A 27,623-nucleotide genomic window follows, 5' to 3' on the forward strand; every position below is an offset into this window, starting at 1 on the left:
TTGCCACTGCACTCCCGCCTGGTGACAGAGCGAGAGTGTCTCAAAAAAAAAAAAAAAAAAAAGTGTCAAAATGATATGCTGTTCAGCTTGCACTGGAGAATGATAAAAGAATGATTTAAGGTCATATTTTTAAAACTTAACTTTTTTTAATTTTAGAAACAGTTTCACTGTGTTGCCCAGACTGGAGTGCAGTGGTGTGATCACAGCTCACTGCAGCCTCAACCTCCTGAGCTCAAGTGATCCTCCCTCCTCAGCCTCCTGAGAAGCTGGGACTACAGGCACTCACCATTACACCTGGCTAATTCTTAATTGTCTGTAGAGATGGGATTTGCCATGGGGATTTTGCCATGTTCCCCGGGCTGGTCTCCAACTACTGGTCTTAAGGCCCTTCCACTTCAGCCTCCCAAATAAAGTGATAGTTTTATTTTTAAATGTTAATAATATTTACAATATCTGGAAAATTGCCTCCTTTGCAATGAAAAACTTACAATGAAAATTTTAGCTGTCAATCTAAGGACGTGTGAGGGAGTGTTTAGTTTTTAGAATGTGTTTGGGGAGTCTGTGAGTAAAAAGACACTATTGCAGGAAATGGTCTGCGGTTAAATTTTTTTCCCTGAAGGCTGGAGGGGACCAGCAGCAGGGTTTTAAGCTGGGGTGACAGGGTCAGCTTCGCATTTCAGAAAGTGGCCTGTGGTAGGAGCTGGGGCAGGATAGCAGGAGTGGACACAGGTCAGGGGATAACAGGCGCCTCAGAGAGCCTCGGGTTGAGGGGTAACTCGTGGAGGCACCCCCTTTCCACCTGGAGAGCCCACTCCCCAGCCCCAGTCTGTAAGGCGGTGAGGTGAGGGGTGCCCCATCTCCCCATCTCAAGGTGAAGGGGGTGTCCTTTCAGCCCCCAGGTGAGGCGTCTCAGGAATGAGGAGGGTGAGGAAGCTGGGCGCAGAGTGTAAGGATGCCGTTTCCAAGGCAACCAGGGGAAGAGAGGCCATTTAGTGATTCATTTTTACATCTGGTAATTTGGGTATGCAGAGGCAGGCTCAGCCATTTCTGCCCCCAGATTCAACATCATTTTCTGAAGAGCCAATGTATTGCGCCAGCAATTTACTTTCAGCAACTAAATACTATGTATTCCTCAGAAAAGCTCTGGGAGGGTGGGGCTCGTTGGGCGGTCCTGGGGGAAGCAGCCAGTGGGAGGGGCTTGTGTTGTGATGTCAGCTCTGGAATGACTTAAGAGATGGGGTCATTAGGGCTGGCCCCTTCATTGAATAGCAGAAAATGGGCTGCTCAGGGCAGGGCCAGAGGGCTATCCCCTCCCACAGTGCCCAGTGTGACTCATGAGATGGGGGAACCCCAGAGAAAGCAAACAGGCCTTGGCACCCACCCAGTGGCAGCCCCAGCTGTGTCTCAGGGGCCCAGGGTGGCAGCTTGAGGGGGCTGGCCAGGTCCCTGCCTGCAGGCAGAACCGTCAGGCGCAGGCTGTTCGAGGGAGATTGGAGGCTTTGGGATGAATTGAAATTTTCTTTTCTTTTTTCTTTTTTCTTTTCTTTTTTTTTTTTTGAGACAGAGTTTCGCTCTTGTTGCTCAGGCTGGAGTGCAGTAATGATCTCGGCTCATTGCAACCTCTGCCTTCCAGTTTCAAGCGATTCTCCTGACTCAGCCTCCCGAGTAGCTGGGATTACAGGTGCCCACCACCATACCCAGCTAATTTTTGTATTTTTAGTACAGATGGGGTTTCACTATGTTGGCCAGGCTGGTTTCAAACTCCCAACCTCGTGATCCACCCACCTCAGGCTTCCAAAGTGTTGGGAATTATAAATAAATTTCCCAGCCTGAATGAAAATTTATAGGAATTTCAAACACCCCTGCTGTGGTCCTTGGCACTGCATTGTATATGCTTTGGCCATGGATTCCCAGTGCCTTCAAAAAGGCCCCCATGGCACCTGGCAGGAGCAGGAAGAAAGCCTGGAGCAGGAGGCAGCAGAGCCCACTCCAAGCCCTGGTCAACCATGGAGCTGGGGAGCTGTATGGCTCAGGCATCCACTGGTCTCTCTGTGCTCCCACTGCATCTGGCAAGGAAGGCGTTGGCCCATGGCTATGATTTGGAGTACATGCCTGCCCCCCACAGTGTGCCTCCACCTCCCCCCAGGGCACAGAAGGTCTGGGCCATCCCTGAGGGAGAGGAGGGCCCTGAGGCACAGGTGCTGGACCCATCAGCACTCACCAGGCTCCTGCCCCTCCAGGTAACTCACATGAACGGGGCATCCTTGCTCTCCTGTGCATGGCAGGTGCCCCCGTTTTCACAGGGGCCACTGGAACAGCTGTCCAGGGACACCTCACAGTCTCGGCCCTGGGGGGAAAGTCAGTGATGGGGACCCCAGGGAGACCCGGGAGTTAGTATGAGCCCACAGCCAGCCAGACCCTCAGCAGCTCAGCCTCTCCCTGTCCCAGGAGTTATTTGTTTTCATTCATTCATTCATCCACTCCATTAATTAATTAATTCTTTCATTCATTCATACGTTAAGTCATTGGTTCACTCAAGCATCTGCTCTGAGTCAGGTGGTGCTCCGGGCCCTGGGGACAGCCCTGCAGTGCACAGGAGGAGCCCTCCTCCTCCCCGGCATCTGCCTCCACTCACCTTATAGCCGCTGGGGCAGGCACACCTGTATACCTCAAGGGGGTCGTTGTGGCAGATGCCCTGGTTCTGGCATGGACTAGACAAGCAGGGATCACACTTGGCCTGGACAGCCAAAGTTGGGGGACCTGCAGCAAGGGGAGGGTGTTAGTGCAGGGGGAGGGGTGGGCAGCACAGGGTTGGGCACAGAGCAGGTGCTGTGCACCGTGGCCATTAGGGCCGCATGATCCATGTAAGAAGGATCATGAGGCCCTAACCTACCGAAGTCGGCCACCGAAGTCGGCCAGCCCTTCCTCTTTCCCCTCGTGCCCTTCTGAGGCAATGACCCTAGCCTGACACCTGCTGACTAGGAGGACAGAAGGTGGCCACCTTGGCAGAGAGGAGACGGTGGCTCTGTGAGTATCGTGCCCAAGCTTGGCTCTGCAGGTTGGCCACACCAGGGAGCAGGAGTTGTTCCCCTCCACACCTGAGCCAGGGAGGATCATTTTCCCCCACCTCCCTGCTACAGCAGGCCCCTCCAGCATCTCCAGGATGCACTGGTTGCAGAGGTAACCAGAGGAACCGACAGACAGGCCACCTGGGACGCCACTCGTGAGTGGCAGCAGGATCTCAGGAGACTAAATAGGAAGACCAGTAAACTCAGGCTTCCCTAGAAGATGCCTTCTAGAAGGGGTGGACTATTATTCCTGCTGAAGAGGCATGAGCATGAACAGAAATACAAACACTTTGCAGCAGTGACTAGGACACATGACAGACTTCTGGGGTGAAGATGGGGTTCTGTTTCCTTTTTTTTCCTTTATTTTTATTTATTTATTTTTTTAGACAATGTCTTACTCTGTCACCCAGGCTGCAATGCACTGGCGCAAACATGGCTCACTGCAGCTTCAACTACCTGGGCTCAAGCAATCTTTCCATCTCCATCCAGTAGCTGGGACTACAGGCACACACCACCATGCCCAGCTAATTTAAACAATTTTTTTTTTGTAGCGACAGGGTCTCTCCACGTTGCCCAGGCTGGTCTTGAACTCTTGGGCTCGAGCGACCCTCCCACCTCGGCCTCCTAGAATGCTAGGATTACAGGTATGAGCCACCATGCCCAGCTGGGGTTCTGTTTCTTGATCCAGGTGCGGGTTACCTGGGTGAGTTCAGCTTGTGAAACTTCAGCAACCCATTCACTCATGATCTGTGTACTTTAATGTGTGTGTGTTCTCTTTCAATAAAAATAATAAAACAAAACAAAACCCCTTCTCACCAGCACCAATCCCACCCCATTAAATAAACACAGAGCAAATGTTTCAGCACAAATTGACTTGCTCCCAACAGCCAAGCCGCAGATCAGGCCCCTCTGAGCCGTTAGGCTGTGACAGCATCCTGCACGCAGGGTGGCCCAGGGCCTCCTCATTAACCTACAGCTGTCAGCTTCATTTCCGACGGTGGCCTCTGAGCTTGCAGAGGGCAGGGGCCGTGCTCCACGGCCTCCAGTGTCTTCCCCCCGCTGTACCCCTGCACATAAAGCCTGGCCCCAGCAGCCACTCAGCCACCTGTCTGTGCTCAGCAGGGCTTCTGGGGCTTGGGCCGTCACTCAATCCCTGAATGAGTATTTACACATGCCCACAGTGGAGCGTCCCAGGGCAAAGCCGGAACTAGCCTCCAGTGACACTCTGGCTCTGCATTTCTGTAAATGTTGGGAGAGTGGCTGCTGGGTCCCCTGCTCCACCAAGGACTGAGAGAGGTCTAAGTTAACTGCTGAACACAATTCCTACCAAAGGGAGGTCTGAGCGTATGCTCTGCTACGAGGCTTGGAGCTCCCAGAAGCACCGCTGCTATTTTCATTTTCCTTATGTAACCACAGGGAGGGATTACAGCCCTGATGGCCTGAGATTTTTCTGCCTGGCTCTTTTTGTCTATGATATGTCAGGACTGGAAGGCAGTCATCAAGCAGCAGGTGGCTTGTTCCTGTCCCCTGACTCCCTGCCCAGCGGTCGCCACAGGGACACAGACATGTTAGGAAGGCCCTGCAGTGCTGGGCCAGTTCCACGGGCCCCCAGCAGCAGGGGCCATGCTCCTAGGCTCACCTTGGCATTCAAACTTCTTGGCAGGCGTGGTGAGGAGCAGCTTGCCCTCCATGTCCAGGGGCCCAGCACACCGGGCAATGCCCGGTTCCTTGTAGCCAGTCTTCACCCAGCTGGACAGCCAGCGGAGGTGGCAGTCACAGTATAGGGGGTTGGCACCAATGGCCCTGAGCAGAAAGCAGAGAGAAGCAGGCATTACAGCTTCATGGGGTCCCTCGCCCATTGGAAACCTAGAGTCCCAGGCACTGCACCAGGGACTGGCAAAATCTTAGCCTCCATTTTGTGAGCATTTACTGTGTAGCGAGTGCTGCTTCTCTTTTTTTTTTTTTTTTTTTTTTTTTTGAGATGGAGTGTTGCTCTGTCGCCCAGGCTGGAGTGCAATGGCGCGATCTCACCTCACTGCAACCTCCGCCTCCCAGGTTCAAGCAGTTCTCCTGTCTCAGCCTCCCAAGTAGCTGGGATTACAGGCACACGCCGCCATGCCCAGTTAATTTTTGTATTTTTAGTAGAGACAGGGTTTTGCCATATTGATCAGGCTGGTCTCGAACTCCTGAACTCAGGTTATCCACTCACCTCAGCCTCCCAAAGTGCTGGGATTACAGGCATGAGCCACTGCGCCCGGCTGCCAGTGCTGTTTCAAGCACTGCATATGCATTGTCTCACTTAGTCATCCCCACACACTACTATCCCCATTTTACATGTGCAGAAGCCAAGGCTCAAAAAGGCTGAGGAATTTGCCTAAGATCACACAGAGAAACAGGGAGCTGTTGGGGGCAGAGCCTACAAATGCACTGCCTCTAATGTGCATGGGGAGAAAGCAACCCACATCGACCGCTGCAATGAGACAGCTGCTTTTCCTGTGTTTGTGCACTGAATCATCTCATCAGCTCCACTGCACAAGTTTTCTCCTTTCCATCTCAAAGACGTGGGCACCGAGCCTCCTATGGAATAAGTAATTTCCCTGGGGTCACACAACTAGCGAAGGGCAGCCCCTGGATCCAGATGCGCCACTGTCTGCCTCCGAAGCCCATGCTCTTTTATTTTTCTTTTCATTTTTAATTAAACAGAACACAGGAGTGCATTCTCATTGTCAGCCACTTTCAAACATTGCAGACAAAGTGTCCGCCCTGCACAACACTGTGAATGATTAAATGCCACTGAGTTGCATACTTTTTAAAAAACGGCTAATTCGATATTATGTAAATTTCACCTCAATTTTTTTGAAGGCACATTCCTGTGTTACTGATGGGGGTGCAAAATGGTAGAGCGCCCGTGGAGGGGAATTGTGTGACACTTATCATATGACTCATGCACTTGCCTTCTGATCCAGCCATTGTTTCTGGGCGTTTACCTGTAGGCACACATAAAGACATCTGTGCAATGGTCTTATTTGTAATGGAAAGACTGGAAATCCCATGTTCATCAATGGGGAGTGGTTATATAAATTGTGATACATTCACATTACAAAAAATAAAAGTCTACACCCCACTGTCACTGCCCTCCACAAAGGGGCACACGGCCACAGGGTCACCATGCTCAGATGTGTAGCCTTCCAGGCCTTTCCACACGTACACACATGGTTCCTCCTTACAAATCACATCACTACTGAGCAGCTTGCTCCTTGTCACTAAACAGCACGTCTCGGGAATCTTCCCGGTCAGCATGTAAGCATCTATCTCATTGTGTCCAACTGTTCTGCAATATCCCAGAGCGGATACCCCATGGCACAATGGACAGGGTCCCTGTTGCTGGACATTCTGGTTCTTTCCAATGGCGGTGAACACGCATAATACGTGCCTCTTTGGGTTTCTTTGTTTGTTTGCTTTTTGTTTTTTGAGACAGGGTCTCACTCTGTGGCCCAGACTGTAGTGCAGTGGTATGATCTCAGCTCACCACAACCTCTACTTCCCAGGCTTGAGTGATTCTTGTACCTTATTCTACTGGGTAGCTGGGATTACAGGCGTGCACTACCATGCACACCTAATTTTTTTTTTTTTTTTTTTTTGTATTTTTAGTAGAGACGGGGGTGTCGCCATGTTGGCCAGGCTGGTCTCAAACTCCTGGCCTCAAGTGATCTGTCCACCTCAGCCTCCCAAAGTGCTGAGATTACAGGTGTAAGCCACTATGCCTGGCTCCTCTTTGTGTGGTGTATTTCTCTAGAACAGATGACTAGGAGTAGGATTTGGGGGGCAGAGGAAGCACATGTAATATGCTAATCGCCCACCCCCACCCACAAAGGTTGTATCCACTTACACTGGCCATCAGTACAAGAGTGGGCCTGCTCTCATGCCTGCACCGACATACTGCCAACCCCTTTGTTTCTTACCAGTCTGGTGGGCAAGCTCAGAATCTCTCCACTAAACCACATGAGAGACTTAGAGACGGACAAAACATGGATTTGAGGGTAAGAAAGAGCCAGAGTTCTGGCTGGGCGCAGTAGCTCATGACTGTAATTGCAGCACTTTGGGAAGCCAAGGCAGGTGGATCACCTCAGGTCAGGAGTTCGAGACCAGCCCGGCCAAAATGGTGAAACCCCCGTCTCTACTAAAAGTACAAAAATTAGCCGGGCATGGTGACGCATGCCTGTAGTCCCAGCTACTCGGGAGGCTGAGGCAGTATCAGGCTGAATCACTTGAACCCAAGAGGCGGAGCCTGCAGTGAGTTGAGATCGTGATACAGCACTCCAGCCTGGGCGACAAGACTGAAACTCAGTCGAAAAAGAAAAAGAAAAGAAAGAGAGAGAAAGAGAGGAAGGAAGGGAGGGAGGGAGGGAAAGAGGGAAGAAAAGGTGGGCTAGAGTTCTCTGACTCAGCAAATAGGAAAATCAACGCCTTATGCCTAAAGTTCATTGATATCAACATCATGTTGAAAATATAAGGCTAAATAATGTGAATGAGAATGGGCACATTGACTAAGGAACCAATGGATGCCCTGCCATTTTCCACCTGTTTCTGGGCAGGACAGAGGAAGCGGTTCCCCTTGACACCTGTGCAGCCTGATTAAAGCAGCAGGTGGCTCTGAGCAGGAATTCCCCAAAACAGCTCAGCTGATGATTCACAATCTTACAAAGCAGGCTGAACAAGACAGGGACTCCGGCCCCCACGCAGCTGCCCCATGCCTGGGCGACCTTGAGTGGCTCCCTTAATATCTCTGGGGGTCACTTCATGTTTCAATAAAGAGCCTGCAACCTAGAGGGAGAAGACAGACAAGCACGCATGACCTAAAAGAGGTGCCGAGGGAACAACACAGCTCAGAAAAGAGAGCAGGTTCGAACTCGGCATGTGTTTCATTTTTTCTTTCCTTATTTGCTGACATCATCCATCCTGGCTAATGGGATGGGTGATTTTTTTCTGAAGTTCCAGTGTGTTTAGAAAACAAAGACTTTTAAGATAACAGGAATTCAAAATGGTGGTATATTTAAAATGTTTGCACTTACCAGATTAGTATTTTATACTAATAAAAGTGTGATGTCACGTAAGTATGTGATTCAAAAGCTAAATACACAATTTATTTAGAAGTAATTTTTGGCCGGGCACGGTGGCTCACGTCTGTAATCCCAGCACTTTGGGAGGCCGAGGTGGGCAGATCATGAGGTCAGGAGATCGGGACCATCCTGGCTAACATGGTGAAACCGCGTCTCCACTAAAAATACAAAAAACTAGCTGGGCGTGGTGGCAGGCACCTGTAGTCCCAGCTACTGAGGAGGCCGAGGCAGGAGAATGGCGTGAACCGGGGAGGTGGGGCTTGCAGTGAGCCGAGACTGTGCCACTGCACTCCAGCCTGGATGACAGAGCGAGACTCCGTCTCAAAAAAAAAAAAAGGTTTTTTTATAGCACACGATAAGGAGTGTGGCCTAGCAATGAGCCACAAGTTGAAAGATGATTGGGAATACCTTATTTCCGTTCTGTAGCTCATTTAGAGAAAAATGCCAAAAAGATGAAATCTGAGGCCATGTGAATGAGAGGGCCTGTGATGTGGCTTAAGGTCCCTCCATAAACGGCAGCAAAGTGACACCTGAGATGTAAGTGCTCCTTCCCCTCTCTCCATCTTAAAAAAAATATGGGTGCAGGCCAGGAGTGATGGTTCACGCCTGTAATCCCAGCACTTTGGGAGGCTAAGGCAGGCGGATCACCTGAGGTCAGGCGTTCAAGACCAGCCTGGCCAACAGGGCGAAACCCCATCTCTACTAAAAATACAAAAATTAGCTGGGTGCGCCGGCAGGCACCTGTAATACCAGCTACTCTACTTGGGAGGCTGAGGCAGGAGAATCACTTGAACCTGGGAGGCGGAGTAGTGAGCCAAGATCAAGCCACTGCACTCCAGCCTGGGCAAAAAGAGTGAGACTCCATCTCAAAAAACAAACAAACAACAACAACAACAAAAAATATATGGGTGCAAAGTCACATCTAAAGCCATTCAAAAATATGAATTCTAGATTGGCCCACACTTGCTTTTCTTTGTTTCTATACTGAATAGACTCTGAGCCACACCTGAATTCAACATTACAAGCTTTCATTTATCCAAAGGCTGGGTTTTCGTGGCTGAGGACTGCCTTGCCCTCTCTTTGGTAGTACTTGTAGTTTGTATTCATCTGGCGACAATTTCTCCCGACGAAAACTCCTGTGAACTCAGTGGGGAGTGGACAGTCAAGGGCCGACTGAGATGTATTTGGTGGGCAGGGATTGGGGAGGCAGACACCGCAGCCAGGCCACGTCAGTCCAAAAGGACTGTGGATTCAGGTTTATACCCCAGCCAAAGTATAAATAACCCTGTGTTGTTGATCTCTGGCATAATATGGAAATAGTTGAAACAGTAGCTATTTGATCTGTTCATGCCAAGGCCCTACCCGGCTCCTATTTGTGTAACCTGGACTGAAATAGCCTCCCCTGGCTGTCTCACAAGTCGCAGAACCATCCATCCCACTCCTAGGCGATCAATCTGTGTGCATTACTGTCATTTGAGGGCAGAAACCACTAAATCCCCAGCTGGGTCAGGCACTAGCAGGCACCGGTCAATGTTTGGTGAATGAATGCCTGTCTAAAAGCATGAGAAAAGCACAACATCTCAGTGCAAAGGAAATTCAAAAAGAAAAGAACCATCTGTCATCCCATAAATGCAACTGATTTGATTTTACTGTATTCCCTTTCATTTCCTGTGTGTATGTTTGTACATCAGAGTGTACAGTCTACTTTATTCTGGGTTTTCGTCAAATAATAAATTATAGTGTTGGCCAGGCATGGTGGCTCATGCCTGTAATCCCAGCACTTTGGGAGGCTGAGGCGGGTGGATCACCTGAGGTCACGAGTTTGAGACCAGCCTGGCCAACATGGTGAAACCCCATCTCTACTAAAAATACAAAACTTAGCCAGGCATAGTGGCAGGCGCCTGTAATCCCAGCTACTCAGGAGGCTGAGGCAGGAGAATTGGTTGAACCTGGGAGGCGGAAGTTGCAGTGAGCCAAGATCACGCCACTGCACTCCAGCCTCGGCAACAAGAACGAGACTCCGTCTCTAAATAAATAAATAAATAAATAAATAAATAAATAAATGTGTTGTCATTATTGTCATTATTAATTACTTGCTATTCTGTCATATGGGCATGCCATAATTTACTTACTCCTTCCGTATTTCCTTTCATGCCAAATTCTTAATGAATTTGGACATCTAGCTTTCCAGCCTACAGCAAATTAGAGGCAACAAAATGCCAGATGATAGCAATGAACACAGACATTGGGGAACCCTAGCCTGGGACATGGTGCATAGTAGATATTTCCTGATGGCTGACTGGATGGATAGACGGAAGATGAGTTAACTGCAAAGTAAATAGCAGCAGAGGATTGTGCAGGACATTGAAGTGCAGCACAGTGAAGAGTGCTCACAATCATTACAGCTTGTTTGAACCATGTGAGACCTTAGAAATCATCTTTGTGCAGGTGAGAAAAGAGGCCTCAAGAGAAGAATAAATTGTTTGAAAACCCATTGCAAGTTGATGGCAGAACAAGAACCTAAAGCCCCAAGTCCTGATTAGTCTAGAGTTCAAGGGTTTTAAATATGATGACTTCCCCTCTTCTACACGCCCCTCCTCCACACTGCGAGTGGACAGAGAGGCCCTGGCCAGAGTCAGATCAGGAACAGGGCTTCTCAGTAACATCAGCACCTTCGGGAACCAGGAACACTAGATGGTAACTCTTGGCTATCCCTCAATTATCACTTGTCATAGAGCAATGTGCGAGGCCTCCCTTCAAATTGTATACGGCTTTCATGAAGCCCGGAGTGAATGCAGTGGGTCTATGTCATCTTTTTACCACTCTTCAACTCCTTATAATTGCTCAAGAATTCTGTCTGGAAGAGTTGCAGGTCTTGAGTGCAGAGGCGACAACCGATGTATGTGTGCACATGACTTATATCACATCAATACTACACGTGCATATCTGCACGCACATGAACATGAGTATACACACATCTTCCAGGCTGCTGCCTGTTTCCATCTTAAACCCTGGGTGTAAAGGGCAGAGTTTATCCACAAGCTTTCTTGATAACCACTGAAGGTTTCTTTCACACAGATGCTATTTCGTAGAGAAATTAAGCTTAGGTGCAATTAATAAACACATTTAATCAGTAAAACTGATGCCATTTTCTACAAGTACTGCTAACCTGATCTTTACTTACTGGTTTATTTCTTATAAACTAGATCTGGCTTCTGGCCTGATATTACTGTTCTCCTTAAGAAAGTCTTAATTTATAGATGGGTATAGGCTCAAAATTTGTTTTTTCAGCTTTGGTTTTTTTGGTTTGCTCAAAACATATGTTGTTTGCTCACTCCTCATTTGAAAAACAAAACCTGTGTATTTTGAGCGGGAGACAAGATGTACTTGGATGTTAATTTGGTTCTCATGAGGAAGGAGAAAAGGTAGCCAACCGCGCATCTGCACAGTTAAACCCTGAGTAGAAGAGAAATATTAAGGGTGAATGCAAAGGTATAAAATGTAGACTAGATGCTGAAAAGGCTAAGGTGGGCAGTAAAAGTGGACACTCAGCTATGCCCAGGGGTATGCAACAAAAGCTATGTGGTCCCAGGGTAGCATCAGCCCCTGGTGCCCAGCAGAGACAAGCACAAATGCTCTCTGGAGAGGAGCATCTCCAACTTAGCTCTCCAGAATTCCTAAAGATATGTCAGCAAAAATGAGCGTGCAACCAAAAATTACCCAACACAGATGGAAACAAGCCCCGGTGAATTCAAGTCAGTAGGAACAATAAACAACACTGTCCCAACCTGACCTATGTCCAGAGGCACCACCTCCAGCAGGGCTCACTCCTGCCTCCTCCCATCCCACTCACCGTCTGTATGTCACCATGGGCTTTCCAGGAGTTTGCTGAAACTCAATTCCCCACAATTCCCCTTCTGTATACAATGAAGTGCAAACTCCTTAGCAGGTACAAATGGTCCTTCACAACAGAATTCCAATGTCCCTTTCCAGATTCATCTCCTCCCACCCCACATTCCTTCCCCAACCAAACACCCTTCATCCTATGCTGGACAACACAGCATGCCTGAACATCCCATTTTTTCGTGTTCACGCCTTTGCACGTGCTGCTCCCTCTTCCTAGGATGCCCTTCCTCACTTTCTCCAATTGGCCAACTCTAGTTCCTTTCCAATGACAGCATAAATTGTACCTCCTCTGTGAAGCCCCTTGGACTTGCTCAGAGTTAGTCACTGTTTCCTTTGAATTCTCTTTATAAGATCCCAAATGGTCACAGTGGGCGGAAACCTTGTGTTAGGAAATTCTTCAGCACCAGAGTCACTCTGGTTGCCCAGGATGTATTTATTAAGGCAATAAAGAATAAATAAAGAGCTTTGGAATCAGGCACACCTAAATTCAAATCCTAGGGAAGCTGCCTAACTTTTTAGAACCTAGGACTGTAAAATGGAAATAATAAATCAAATCCTACCACCTGGGACACAGCCCCTTACCCCTCCCACTTCCATGGCAGACATTACAAATCAATCACTGCACCCCTCCCACTGAGTCCAGGTCCAGCCCTGGAATCTTCAGTGTGGTCCTCAAGACAGTTCTTGCCAATCACGTGGAGCTGGCGCGTAACACAAAACTCACTTCCCATTTCAGTCATGGGGTAATCAAGACCTTGTAGATGAAGCAGAGTGCAGTACTTGACTCAGGCAGACCCTCAAAGAGCAACACCTATTACTATTTTATCTCCCGATGCTGTTTGATGCACCGCTGATTTAACATGCTTTCTGAAGGGTGGGGAACATGACCATACTAAATATACACTCTGGTTTTAGAGTTTAAAATGTAGAAAAAGTGAACCTTAGAGAAAATCTAGTGAGACTGATGAGTGAATGAACTTCAAGAAGAGTGGCTGGGGGCCCCAGAAGCTCTCCAACCTGGGTATGCCTGCCCACCAGGGCCTTTTCGGGCTTAAGGATGGGGCTGAGAGCAAAAGGAGACAGTTGCACCTGAGGTCCCAGGCATAGTCCACGCGACCACAGTTCTCCTATCCTGCCTCGGCCAGTAGTGCCAAGAGATGCCAGGAGAGAATGTGTGCCTGCTCAGTGCCCTGCCCAACCTCCAGAATTAGGATGGCCCTGTCACAGCCCAGTGCTTCTTGATTTTGTCTATTTTTTATATGGCAAAATATATATATCACATGAAATTTGCCACTTTCACCATTTTAAGTGTACAATCCAGTAACATTGATTGTATTCACAGTGTTGTACAACATCACCACTACCTGTTTCCAAAACGATTTCATCACCCCAAAAGAACTCTGTGCTTACTGACCACCAACTCCCCATGGCCCCTTCCTCCAGCTCCTGGCATCCACCATTCCACTTTTTGTCTCTATGAATTTGATTCATATATATGGAATCATACAATATTCATCCTCTTGTGTCTGACTTATTTCACCCAACATAATGCCTTCAAGATTCATCCGTGTGGTAGCACACATCAGAACTTCATCATTTTTATGGCCAATATCCCATTGTATGTATGTAGTACATTTTGTTTGCCATCTGTGGACATAGACTGTTCCCACTTCATTATTATGAATAATGCTGCAGCAAACATTGGTGTACACGCATCTGTTTCACTCCCTGCTTTCCATTCTTTTGGATATACCTCTTAGAGTAGATTGCTGGGTTATATGGTAATCCTATACTGAGATTTTTGAGGAATCAAGCCCACCGCTTTTAAAGAATTCTCATAGCACTGCTAGCTAAATGGTTTTGGAAGTAGTTCTATATCGAATTACAGCACGTATTGGGGGCAGTAAATTTCCAGAGCTCATCCCCTACTGTGTGAAGTCGGAGGCACAGTACCAGCGGAGCGCTTAAGAGCACTGGCCTAGGAGTCAGAAACCCCACCACTCTGCAGCTGTGCAGCTGCCAGCCAGCATCCCACTTTTTCTCCATCCATTTCCTGGTGTGAAAGATAAGAACCACAGTACCTATGTTGTAGGACAACTGTGAGGCGCACATTAGCTGAGGCAGGCAAAGTGCACAGCAATTGATCAATGGTCATTACAACCTTCACTGCTGCTTGTGAGGAACTGTTCTTCTACTCTATTGCTGTGGCTGATGACCCACTGGACATATAAGAGTCCCAGAAGGTGCACATGGGAAGTTCACAAGCTTAATTTCAGTGTAAAAGCAACAAATTCTGACAATCTCAGGAGGTGGAGTCTTCTCAGAAACCAAGTCCTGTTGAAATCCAGAGAGACCCAGAGAAAGGGGCTGGAGTACTCACAGGTGAGACAGGGAGGTCACGTCTGCAAAGATGCCCTCTTGGAGGGTGGAAATGTCATTGCCGTGGAGAGACCTGAGAAGAAAAGAGGCTGCTGGTGCTTTATCTATGGACAGAGATGGGAGACCTGCTGGAGGGAGAGGCCCAGCCCTCTGCAGAGAGGGGAAAGGCCGTGCCTTCCCTCTAGGCCTCTCAATCAGTGGCCCAAGGGAGATGCCCCCCAGCTCAGAGACCCTGCCCCACTGGCCACAGGGAAGAAACCCTTGAGGTGGACCGCCCTGTCCCCCAGCCCTTCAGAGGACTGAAACACCGCGTTTATATTACAAACAGGACCTGTGCACCCAGAGCCCTCCTGCTTTTAGCAGAGGAGCCTAAGCGGCAGGCGCTTCTTCTTAGTAAGGAAGTTAAGAAGGCCAGCCACAGGTTAGGGCTGGGAGAACGTCACCTTGCCCCCGGTGGGCTGACTGAGGCCATCATAATGGACGAATCGAGGGCTTTGATCCCAGGGCAAAACCTCCCAGTGAGAACTCATAGAAGAGGTTCACAAATCCCTTGCAAACAAACATTTTTAAATCTGAACAGAAGTCTCACATGTAAATGAAGGGCCACCTTATTTTGGATGTCCCCCCACCAACACCACAAACTCATCTTGGGGGTGACAGTAACCCTCATTTCTCAGATCATTTCCTATGCACGCCCCAGCTTCTTGGGAATGAGAATATCCACAGGGGCTTAAGTGACAGTGCTCTGGACTCCACCATGGCACAGTGTGGGCTCTAGACATGGGAACATTTCTGGCCACCAGGTGGGTGGCGGGACCCTCGGTGGGGTGGATTTCCTGGCGGGATGGCAAGTGAGGAGACTTACAGCAGGCGCAGGGAGCGGAGTCCCTGGAAGGCCAGAGGCGGGATGCACTGCAGGGCATTGTAGCTGAGGATCCTGTGGAGGAAGGAGGCGGAGGAAGGGCACCGTGTTAGTGCCTGGCCCCTGTGGGCACAGCCGCCGCCCAGGACATGGAGGCCCCTCTCACCCAGCAGCCTCCTCAGGCTCTGTGAGGGGAGGCAGAGCAGCCAGCAAGCGCATGGGCTGGGCTGTGCCCTGAGAAGCTGGTGCTCGTGGGCATGCCCCCTAATCCCCTTCTGCCTCAATCAGTTCCCTCGACTGTAAAATAGGGACAAAAATAATGCCAACTCCATAGGGCTGTCCTGGGGGTGAAATCCAGGTGAAGCCCTTAGCACCATGCCTGGCTCCAGTCAATCCTCAACAAAGGAGAGTTGCTGTTGTTATGATTGAGAACATTCCCTAAGGGGCTGCCCCAGCAAGGTGCCTAGGCAAGTTCCCTATGAAGGTGACACCCAACCAGGACCTGCCTGCGGGGAGCTCACTGTCTCAGCTGACCACTTCCAGGGTGGACAGGCAAAGTCATCTACAATAATTTACTGTTGAAAAGCTGTGACAGAGAGGAAGGTGCTGTTACTACGCCCATCTTATAGATGAGGAGACTGAGGCCTTGAGAGGTGAAAGAACTTCTCCGGGGTCACATTATTAAGTCATTAAGAAGGGGCTGGATGCGGTGGCTCACACCTGTAATCCCAGCACTTTGGGAGGCTGAGGTGGGCAGATCACCTGAGGTCAGGAGTTTGAGAACAGCCTGGCCAACATGGCAAAACCCCGTCTCTACTAAAAATACAAATATTAGCCAGGCATGGCGGTACACGCCTATAATCCCAGCTACTTGGGAGGCTGAGGCAGGGGAATCACTTGAACCCGGGAGGCAGAGGTTGCGGTGAGCCAAGATCGTGCCACTGCACTCCAGCCTAGGCGACAGAGAGAGACTCTATCTCAAAAAAAAAAAAAAAGTTATTAAGAAGGGATTTTCATTACAGCTTTCAGTTCCCAGAGTCCACAGGCTAAGCCACTGTCCCAAAATGCTTCCAAGTAATTGAATCTATCCAGGGCAGACAGGCAGATGAATAAGGGAATGACACTGGCAACAGCGCCGTGCTGGAAACAACCTGCGTGTCCCCAGCAGATGGACGGACAAGCAAACTGTGGCACCTCCACGCCTGCGCAGGGGACACTGCTCAGCCATGAAACAGAGCCACCGGCACACGCAACACCACACCACGCGGAACCTCAAAATAATCATGCTGGGTGCAGAAGCCAAGCAAAAACGACTTTTTCCATTTGTATGTAAAACCCTAGAAAATGCAAACTAACCTATAGTGACAGAAAGCAGAGCAGTGGTTGCCTGGGTCTCAGAGTTAGGAGAGGCAGGAGCAGGGGATTAGCAAGAATAGCACTCTTTTCTTTCCTTCCTTCCTTCCTTCCTTCCTTCCTTCCTTCCTTCCTTCCTTCCTTCCTTCCTTCTTTCCTTCCTTTTCTTTTCTTTTTTCTTTCTTTTTTTTTTTTTTTTTTTTTACAAGGTCTAGCTCTGTCACCCAGGATGGAGTGCAGTGGCGTGATCTTGGCTCGTTGCAACCTCTGCCTCCCAGGCTCAAACCATCCTCCCACCTCAGCCTCCCAAGTAGCTGGGACCACAGATGTGCGCCACCACACCAGGCTAATGTTTTGTATTTTGTATTTTGACTTGAGCCCACATCCTGCTCCTGGAGAATGGCTGGGTCAGGGCCCCTTCCTTTTTTTGGGCACTGGCTCTACCGTTCTATCTGTAAAATGAGGTGTGGGGAAGGTGAATGAGATACTTTTACACACCAGGCAAATATAAGGGACACTTGGTAATATGTTCTGATCAATTGCTTGGAATATAATTAAAGCCAGCATTTAAATATCTTAGAATATGGCCACAAAAAATGTTCAGAGGGTCACCGCTCACAACAATCCAAACTGGAAGCAACCCCCAAATCCACCACGACTAAAATGGATGAGGAAAATGTGGCCTGCTCCTCCAAAGGAACAGTAGCTAGCAATGAGAGCGAACAGACCACAGCTGCCACGGTGGCATGAATGGATCCCACGGACAATGCTAAGCAAGAGAAGCCAGATACAAAAGACTATTGCCCATATGATTCCACTTGGACAAGGTTAAAAATGGACAAAATTAGACTATATTATTTAGAAATGCATATGTCGATGGTAATGCTGTAAAGAAAATAAAAGAAGTGATCCTCATCAAGTCAGGACAGCAGCTGCCTCAGGGTAGGGGAGGAGAGCAATAAGGATCAGGAAGAGACAAGATGCTAGCCTGTTCTATTTTTTTTTTTTTTTTTCTGAGACACAGTCTCGCTCTGTCGCCCAGGATGGAGTGCAATGGCATGATCTCGGCTCACTGCAACCTCCACCTCCCAGGTTCATGCGATTCTCCTGCCTCAGCCTCCCGAGTAGCTAGGACTACAGGCGCCCGCCACCACACCCGACTACTTTTTGTATTTTTGGTAGAGACGGGGTTTCACCGTGTTGGCCAGGCTGGTCTCAAATTCCTGACCTCAAGTGATTCACCTGCCTCAGCCTCCCAAAGTGCTGGGATTATAGGCGTGAGCCACCGCGCCCAGCCGAGTGTCCCTAATTTTTGACTTGGTATCTACATGTGTGCCAGCTTTATGATTATTTGTGAAACTGTACTTTTTTTTGCACTATTTATTTTTTGCATTATCATTTTCTGTATATACCATATGTTGTATTTCACAATGAAAGATGTTTTTTGAAAGTCTTTTAGGCTCTCGGGCCGCGCATCCTCTCCAGAGGGCAAGGCATCTGTAGGTGAGGGATTGGGGGGCAACGCGCAGCACAGGCTGGGCCTTGGGAATGACTCACAGCCCTGGCCCCGGGGCACCCACCCCAGCCCCGCTGGGACTCACAGCGTGGTCAGCTGGCTCATGTTGGTGAAGGAGGAATTGCTTAACGAGCTGATCTTGTTGTTGCTCAGGTCCCTGGAAAAGGCAAAGGCATCATGGTTGAGAAAGAACTCACTCAGCCCTGGCTCACGCTCCTGGGCTTCTTCCCCTCCCTCACTCTGCCCAGGGCCATTCCCCAGCCAAGTTGGCCAGGGGTGGAGAGGAGCCCAGGTGGTGCACAGCCTCGGGTCACAGCGCTTGCTTAGCTACAGCCCTGCGCTGCTCCCTCAACTCCCTCGGGTACACACCAGGCAAATATAAAGGACACTTGGTATGTGGAGGCTTGGCGCCTCCATTTCCTGACCCCTACCCCCACCCCTCTGCAAGCAGAGCCTGGCTCTGCCCCTTTTCACCATGGGAACACTCCCACCAGGGTGTCGGTGGGCTCCCGACCAGATCCAGCACTCTCTCCTTTCTCTCCTGCCAGACCTTAGGCGGGCCGGTTCAGAAGCCCTCCCTGTGAGGTAGTCCTATCAGGGAGAGGGCAGCCCCGTTTGACAAAGACCCAGAGTCTCAGCGGGATCCGTGACTCTTGAAGGGTCACCAGCTGGTCAGAGGCAGAGCCAGATTCAGAGCCGATCCACTGGCCCCAAGCCCAGGATGCTGCCGTGCCTCTCCGCATCACCTGAGGCATCTGACACAACTGACCGCCCTTCTCCTCTTCTCAAAACTCCCGCCACCCACTTTCCTCCACTCCCGACTGTCTTCTGGGGCCTTTGGCTGTGCCTCCTCAGTCTCTGGTAGAAGCTTCCTTCGTACTCAGCCCAGAGGCATGGGGATCGCTAAACCCCATCTATGCCCCTTTTAGTTCAATCTGGGCGCCCTTGCGGACGCCCCTGTGCTGGCAGCGCCCCCCTTCCATGGCCCCAGCCTGTCCTCTCATGAACTCCTCCTCCTGATGCCCACAGACACTCAAACTCCGTCCACATCTTGTGCTCCCCACCACGCCCCGTCCCCCAGGCTCCAGCTCCATAATGCCGCCTGCCCACACGTCTGCCCTCTCGTCCCACCCATCTGATCCGCCCCTGGCTGGTGGCCCTGGTAACCTCTCACGACGTGCCCTCCTCCTGAGCCAGCGTCCTCTCTCTCGGGCTCCTGCCTGGATTCTGACCTCATCTCTCACCCACTGCTTTGCCCTTTTGATCCATCTGCCATGAGGGTGGCACCACAGCAATCTCTCTATGACGCAAAGCTGACGAAGCCACTTCCCCACTGAAACCCCACAGTGGTACCCACGTGCCTAGCATGTGGACTCCAGGCCCTCTAGCTGGCCACCTGGCACTCCTGGGTCTGGTCCCTGCCCCCCGCCCCTCTGCTTCCCGCCCGGAAGGCTTCCCAGGCTTAGGATTCACTAAGTTTCTTGAAGTTCTCTGAGCAGACTACACTCTGTGCCCCCAGACAGCTTATTCCCTCTGCCCACCAGTGAACTCGAACTCGTGTTCCAAGATGCCCTCCCCACCAGCCCCCTCCATGAGTTGATCACATCCTCCTTGAGCCACAGCCCTAATCGGCATTGACCTCTGTTGGAACCCTTATGTGCTCCCTCCCCTCCCCCGTATCCTCCCTAAACCATGACAGTCTGGAGAGGTGGCCATGACTTCGGGGCCTTCACATCTGCCCACTTCATGCACTCAGGAAACATTTAGAAAATGCAATGATGTGCCCTGCCTTCATCTTCTCCTCCTGAACGTTCCTCTAATCTAATTCCAAATCATTCCACTGTCTTTGGAGATATATGTAAGTGCTCTACTGAATGTTCAACACACTTTGTGGTCGTTCCCTGTGATGAGGAGGTGGCACAGCCCCCAAGAGGCAGTTTCACTGGCTCAAAGCACTCTGACACCAGCCACTGAATCACGCTACTCCATCCCCTCTCCACCCCTCCAGTTGGAATGTTCAACATACATTGGCCAGGTCATTAAGCAAAAACAGATAAATTGGAGTTTCAAAATCCTGTAAGCCAGAGCCGCCCAAAGTAGCCAGTCCTTGAAGTAAATTTCACCAACCCACAATAAGAAACTTGGGCCTTGGCCGGGCGCAGTGGCTCACGCCTGTAATCCCAGCACTTTGGGAGGCCGAGGCGGGTGGATCACAAGGTCAGGAGATCGAGACCATCCTGGCTAACATGGTGAAACCCCATCTCTACTAAAAATACAAAAAATTAGCTTGGTGTGGTGGTGGGCACCTGTAGACCCAGCTATTCAGGAGGCTGAGGCAGGAGAATGGCGTGAACCCGGGAGGCGGAGCTTGCAGTGAGCAGAGATCGTGCCACTGCACTCCAGCCTAGACGACAGAGCGAGACTCCGTCTCAAAAAAAAAAAAGAAAGAAAAAAGAAACTTGAGCCAAGATCCGGTCACCACACATAGCTTACTTTAGCGAACATTGTTTCAATAGCAAGACTTTCTCAACGGAGGAAGCAATACATTGATTCAGATTCTAGTGTAAGCACCTTATCTAATTACAAACCCATTACAAACAGTTCTGGGACTGATGGGCCCGTAGATTGCACTTGGAGTGGCACTGCTCCAAACTACACTAACATGGAATGTTCTCTGGACTTCTTTTTGGTATAATCTGGCCAAGGAGCAGATAAAGACAATTGAAGTGAGGAGTTAAGTGGGTTAGAAAACTAAAAGGGGCTGAACTTATTATCCTCAGGCTCATTTTGTATATTTCCATGGAGTAGAAAGGGTCAAAGGCGGAAATAACAGAAAAGCAGAGGTGTAGCCTAAAGAAAAACTTAGTTACAGGTATGTATTTGTAGCTGCCATAGTTCATACTTGGTTTGAGAGCTGAGCTGGACCGAGAAGCCTTCCATCACCCTCCGCTTCTCCTGGATCCTAACCTTGCAAGAATAACCCCTCCTTTTGTGTGTGTGTGTGTGTGTGTGTGTGTGTGTGTGTGTGTGTGTGTGAGACGGAGTTTCGCTCTTGTTGCCCAGGCTGAGTGCAATGGCGCAATCTCAGCTCACTGCAACTTCTACCTCCCGGATTCAAGCTGTTCTCCTGCCTCAGCCTCCCAAGTAGCTGGGATTACAGGCATGTGCCACCGTGCCCGGCCAATTTTGTATTTTTAGTAAAGATGGGGCTTCTCCATGTTGGTCAGGCTGGTCTTGAACTCCAACGTGAGTTCGAGAGGTTATCCGCCTGCCTTGGCCTCCCAAAGTGCTGGGATTACAGGCGTGAGCCACAGCACCCGACCAGGATAACCCCTCTTAACAGTCACGACCAGCCTCAAGAGAGCTTTGGGGAGATGGCCTGGGCAGGAGGAGGAGGCAGGTCCAACCCAACAGGCCCTGGAACTATGTAATTGCCAATGATGGCCACTAGGTGGCAAAACAGCTCTAGGCACAGCTGTTTCCAGAGGGGAGCAGGGAAAGGAAAAAAGCGGAATCTGCCCAGAAGTGAGGTCTGTAGGAAATTCCAGGAAAGCCAGAGTCCTGACGGTTAGATGCCAAAGGCCCTCCTGTCCTCAAGCGGCCTGGATACTTACACGAGCTGCAGGTACTTGAAGGTAGACAGCTGTCCTGGAACCAGCGTGAACTGGTTCCCGTCCAAATAGCTGCAGAGAGAACGCAGCGGTGTTAGTGCCCATCTCCACCTCTGGTGGTGCCCCACGCTGGGGACAGCCTTCCCTGCAGCCAGGGACTTCTCTCTCATTTCCTCCCCTCCACACAGGCCACACGATGGGCCCAGAATTGCTTATAGGAGGAGAAAATATGTACATCGTTGAAGCCATTTGGGAAGGTGCCACCCAAAGGACTTGGTAAAAAGCCAAGAGTCACATGGCCTCTCTTGGTTCCCTTCTCACTTCCCTTCTCACCCTCCCAGCTTCCTCCTTGTCCATGGACACTCCCTGAGCCCCTACCTTCCCCTCCCTGCTCTGCTCTTTTCCTGGCCAAATAGATCTGAAATGCATGTTACTGGGCCCTGGCAGCTCCCAGGGCTCCCTCTCCACCTGCTGGCATGGGCTGTGAAGCTGATTCACAGCCAGACTGCCCAATCAGTTTCCCTCATTCCATCAGCACCCCTGTGCCGTCCTGCCTTCCAGGCTCTGTGCCCTGATGTCACTTCTCCACCTCGCTCTGCAGCCAGTGCCACCGTGGCTCTCTCACGGCCTCCTTTCATTGCACTGTCATGCCACCTGCCGACTGTACACCACCACCCATGCCCGGGCTCCTGTTGCAGTCTCTTCTGTCTGTTCTCTGCACCTTGGACCTCGCTTCTGGCCTCCACTCTACTCACTGCTATCCAAGTCACTGTCCTTAAAACCAAGCCCACCAAAATCCTCCTAAGCCCTAAGATTCCCAAGGTTCCCATTTCTACAGGATAGAGCTTGGGATTCAAGATGCTCTGAACCTCCCCCTCTTCCCTTCATCATTGACCATTCATGCCTCCAGCCTGAAGGTTGCTAAGCAGTGGCCCAATGCCAGGTGCTGAGCCAAGCTGGACTCCAGCACAGGAACCCCCCATACCCCCAATAACTACAGCATGCAGGACAGCTCTCCCCCACTTCCCAAAAGCCCCAGAGAGGAGCAAAAGCAGGGCTGTGCTCATCCTTACCCCTCGCTCTGCATCATACAAACTGACTTCCCACCCATCTCATTTGATCCTCGAAGCAGCCCTTGTCCATATACCCAAGTAGTCCCATTTCACAGATGACAAAACTGAGGTTTAGAGAAGTTAAAAGATTTTCGCAAGCTCTGAATTTCAGCATCTTCAGTCAAAGAAAGTAGGCTACCCCACCCATCCCATTATTCTCAGGGCTGCTAGGAGGCTCTAAGGAGAAAACAAGGACTCATGAGGTCTGTAGGACACTAACTCTGCAGTAGAAAACAGGGTGAAGATGGGGCAGGCCGGGCCCAGGAAAAGGCCCATAGTGGTTGATGTGCTTGTGAAGAAAAGGCCAGCCTTGCTGGTAATACAAGAAACAACAAATGAAAGCTTCATCACTGGTGGCGGGAGTGGGGGAGAAAAGCTCAGCTTTGGAGGCCTGGAGGGATCGACCCCAGGGCACAGGAAGAGGTCAGAGGTCAGGAGCTGGCCAGAGCCTTTCATCGGGAGGTGTCTGCTGAAGAGGTCCCGGTCTCCATCCCTGTTTGTCAAATGCATCTATGTCCAATCCTCCACATGCACTCAGATACCAAATACCAATCAGCCAGGATTTCAGCACCACCATACTCAGTGCTGACCCAGGGAAGCAAGAAGGCCGCCTTCCCACACTGTCAATGGGAGTGCAAAGGAAACAGATTTTCTTGGAAGACCATCAGGCAAAAGGCAGCAAGAGTCCTAAAAACGCACCGCTCTTTGGCGATTTCAGTGAAGGGGTATTAGCATTGGTTCTATTTATGACAGTAAAAGAAATTGGAAACAACTTAAATATGCAACAAAAGGGGGTTTGTTATCTGGATCATAGCAGATTCCTGTGAAGAACATTACACTGCTGGTACAAAAATCACATTTGTAAGTCTTCACGACACAGGAGCGTGAGACAATGATAGGTGGGAAAGCAATGTTTTCCTTATTTTAAAGGCAGAGCTCAAAGGGAGGAAGTATTCGCTGCCATGTGATATCAGGTGACCGCAGAGGGGAAATCAAAGAGAAGCTCAAAGCCTTCCTGGAGGCAGTGTTTTCTGCAAAGCCCCAACTCCAGCTCCTAGTCAGCTAATGCCTGCCCTTGGTCACCTCCTCCTCCCACTGCCAGGCCCCAGCCCCTCAGGAAATGTCCCCACTGTCCCCGTCCGGTGGACCCCCCTGAAGGGGGCAAGGCCTTGAGCTACTCACAGTTCTGTGACATTCTTGGGAATGCCCTTGGGCAGGGCCCGCAGGTGCTTGTTGCTGCATCGGACCACGGTGTCCAGGCAGGCACACTCCTGTGGGCACTGCGGGCGGGGCAAGCAGCCCCCCTCCTCCTGGCCTAGGGAAGAAGGCACAAAGTCCCTGTCAGGAAAGGGGACGAGCTGCTGTAGGGCCTCCTATAGTCGGGGCCATGCTCTGGGGTCTCTCAGAACAGAAGATCCCTCTGACACTACCTTTGCCATCAGCCAGTCTCTGCACCACACCTCCCCCCAAGCCACCACCACCACTAGGACTGAGGCCCCCAGAGCAGTTTTGAGGTTAAAATAGGTCTTCAGTTGATCTCTTTCTCCTCAGACTCAAAGTGGACCTGGTCGAAGTAGTGCAGGAGGATGGCCCGCACACCATCCCATCCCTGGAGTGCCTGCTACTCCGGGCACCGGATCGACATTGTCTCCTCAACAGTGCAGTCAGGGGTGCAGCCTTGCCCCTAGAATGCAGGCATGAGGAGGACGGAGACCTAGGCCTCTTTTCTCCTCCTTTTTCATTGATAGAGCCCAGTGCCTAGTGCAGTGCCTGGCACGCAGCAGCCCTCAAAACACATGAGTTGAGTGAATGAATGAACAAGTGGATGAATTTCCATTTTACTGAGACGTTAGGCAACTTGCTTGACTCATAAAGTTGGTCCAAGGCAATGCAGAGTCTGAGCCCAGGTCTGGCTGAAGCAAAATCTGAGCCCTTGATACCACACCATCCCTTCATTGATTCATTCATCTATTCAATAAATCTGTGCCTTCCTTTCTGCTGATTGGGTGTCCGAGAGATGATAATATCACCACGGTCAGAGTTCTTGAGGACACTGGGATGCTGGTAGCACATGCTCCCCGGTGACAGTGACCATCAGTTATGCAGTCCCCACATGATAAGGGTGAAGTCACTGAGTCCTCAGAACAGCTCTCTAGTGAATGTGTTACTATCAGCCCATTGGAGCAATGAGGAAACTAAGGACAGAGTGGTTCAGAAACTTGCCCCAGCCTGGAGCAAGCAGCCTGCCTCCAGAACCTGCTCCATTGGCCACCAGGTTCTCAGCAGCAACATCTTAGAAATATTCACATCCTTTCACCTCTAGGAAGCTGTTCTAGCAGGGAGTAGAATATATATGTAGGAAGCATCTAGAAGGGTGCTCCTGGCAGCACGATGCCTTGGAGTGGGACTGGGGAGGTTGTCTGAATGCCCAGCAGCAGGGGCTGCTTACATCAATTGTGGTGCCTTCCAGATAGTGGTTTTCACAGGTGGCCCTGCAAGATCCTTTGTGTGCCACACTCGTGCACGTGAGCACACAGCAAAGATCTGGAAAGCCACATAGCAAATGTCGACAGGAGTTATCCAGAGTTGGAGCATGGGGGCTGGGGGGGTAGTGGGCACATCAGTAATTTTTTTTTTTTTTTGAGACAGATTCTCATTCTGTTGCCCAGGCTGGAGTGCAACGGTGCAGTCTCAGCTCACTGCAGCCTCCACCTCCTGAATTCTAAAGATTCTCCTGCCTCAGCCTCCCAAGTAGCTGGGACTATAGGCATGCGCCACCATGCCTGGCTAATTTTTGTATTTTTAGTAGAGAAAGCGTTTCACCATGTTGGCCAAGCTGGTCTTGAACTCCTGACCTCAGGGATCTACCCGCCTCAGCCTCCCAAAGTGCTGGAATTATAGGCATGAGCCTCTGAACCTGGCCTGTCAGTAACTTTTTTTAATCCTCCTTCTGGTTGTCCTTGGTTGTTGTTGTTTTTAAGGAATGAGGATGCATTTCTTTTGTAATAAGAATGATAAAAGGAAACTGTATATTGGAAAAAATAATGCTTCCAAAGGATAGTTAATGGCATGAGAAAATGCCCCAAATACATAGTTAGGTTTTAAACAAATCAGAATTTTGTAAAAAGATTTGCAAGCTATTATTGTATGAATTAATAAAAGATATATGTAAATAGTACAGAGCCTTTTTTTAATTTTAGAAGTCGGAAGCAAAAGTATTCTTAGAAAATTCATTACTTTTGTTTAGAAAAATACCCTGATGGTGTTTCTTGGGGTGAAAATCAAAGCTCCCCACTGCCACGTGGCCTGGCCGGGCCAGCTGAGAGTGGAGCTGCCACTGGAGTGGGCTATTGGGGGTGGGGGGTAGAGGGCAAGAAAGGGAGAGACCAGGGAGAAGGGAGGCAACTTAGCACCTAGAAGCGGAGAAGGGAGCTGGAAGCTGAGGTGAGCCAGGGAGAAATTCCCTGCGGCAGGGTGCTGAGAGATGCTAAGGACAGGATGGCTGCACTGAGAAAAATCTGCTTCCTACAGTGACCTTCTGTGCTTGGCGCTGTGGGGATAAAATGAGGGATGGGGCTACCCTGAGAAGTCCCAGGAAACAGGGCATTGGAGCAGAGTGACTAGGGTTTCCTACATACAGGGGAGGGGGATTTAAAAGGGTTCCATTGCATATTAAGATAAGGTGACCCCATGAGTCTAGAGCACTTAGGGACAGTCAAAAGGCAGGTCTGAGTTCACCAAAATTACAGAAATAAACTACACTAAAACAGGAACTGTTTTCTCTGAGCAATAGGATAAGAGGTAAAGTTTATTTCCTTCTTTTATCCATATTTTCCCATTTTTTAAGGATAGGAACTTTATTGCTCTTATAACCACACAAAGACACCACCAGGCAGGGGCGTCTCCTTGCCTCTCCTGAAAACAGGGCCTCCCCTCCCCACCAAACCTCTCCCCTCAAGGGCATGCCAGGGGGTGCTGCCTGTCCACCCCCATCTTCCTAACCTGCCCCACCCCACTGGCTGGACCCAGGGCTCCCTCTCCCTCGCCACCGGGGGGCCACAAATTACCTTCCTCACACCTGAAGTCAGGGAAGGCCACGTCCTGCAGGGGAATCTGCCGCAAGAAGTCAGGGTTCTGGCATCGCGGGTTCCCCGTCACGATCTTGCGCTTCCGTAGCCAGCCCCCCAGCCAGGCCAGCTGGCAGTTGCAGTTGAAAGGGTTGGCCAGGAGGTTCCTGGAAGAGGCAGGCCAGGTGGCCATGGAGACACTCGGCCCCTCTCAGTGGTCCCAGCAAACCCCTCTTGTCCACCACGGCCACACGGCCACATGGCACTGTCTCCCAGACCACCACCCGTCACCAAGAGGACTGGCTCTCAGGACCGGAGGGAGACCTCGAAATGTGGAACCCACGTTTCAGCAAACCACGAAGACCCAGAACCTCCGGGGTGAGCACTTTCAAAGGGGCTGCCCGAGAGGACCACACCCTTGGGACAGTTGCTTCCAGAGCCCCCGCCCGCCGGTCCTGGAGGCCGGACTCACAGCGTGGAGAGGGACTGGAGGGTGTCGAAGGCCCCTGGGGACACGGTGGTGATCTGGTTGTCGTAGAGCGAGAGGAGCCGGACGTTGCGCAGGCCCGTGAAACTGTCGTTGTGGATGCAGCTGACGCGGTTGTTCCGCAGCATCCTGGGGAGGAGCG

General features: G+C 50.4%; 1 protein-coding gene across 1 annotated transcript in view; it reads right to left on the reverse strand.

Moving 5' to 3' along the window:
* The window catches only part of SLIT1 (slit guidance ligand 1), a 195,448-nt gene that overhangs the window by 18,111 nt on the left and 149,714 nt on the right, over positions 1-27,623 (reverse strand). Inside the window, exons 19-28 of the mRNA XM_017880044.1 lie at positions 27,467-27,610; positions 26,995-27,161; positions 24,110-24,242; positions 21,819-21,887; positions 18,290-18,361; positions 15,339-15,410; positions 14,475-14,546; positions 4,708-4,871; positions 2,636-2,760; positions 2,250-2,347 (exon numbers count right to left, since the gene is read on the reverse strand). Of these exons, the coding sequence (XP_017735533.1) occupies positions 2,250-2,347; positions 2,636-2,760; positions 4,708-4,871; positions 14,475-14,546; positions 15,339-15,410; positions 18,290-18,361; positions 21,819-21,887; positions 24,110-24,242; positions 26,995-27,161; positions 27,467-27,610 (1,116 nt within the window). The remainder of the gene's footprint in view (positions 1-2,249; positions 2,348-2,635; positions 2,761-4,707; positions 4,872-14,474; positions 14,547-15,338; positions 15,411-18,289; positions 18,362-21,818; positions 21,888-24,109; positions 24,243-26,994; positions 27,162-27,466; positions 27,611-27,623) is intronic.

Source organism: Rhinopithecus bieti, unplaced genomic scaffold (assembly GCF_001698545.2).
Source record: "Rhinopithecus bieti isolate Rb0 unplaced genomic scaffold, ASM169854v2 scaffold_425, whole genome shotgun sequence".
Lineage (NCBI taxonomy): Eukaryota > Metazoa > Chordata > Mammalia > Primates > Cercopithecidae > Rhinopithecus > Rhinopithecus bieti.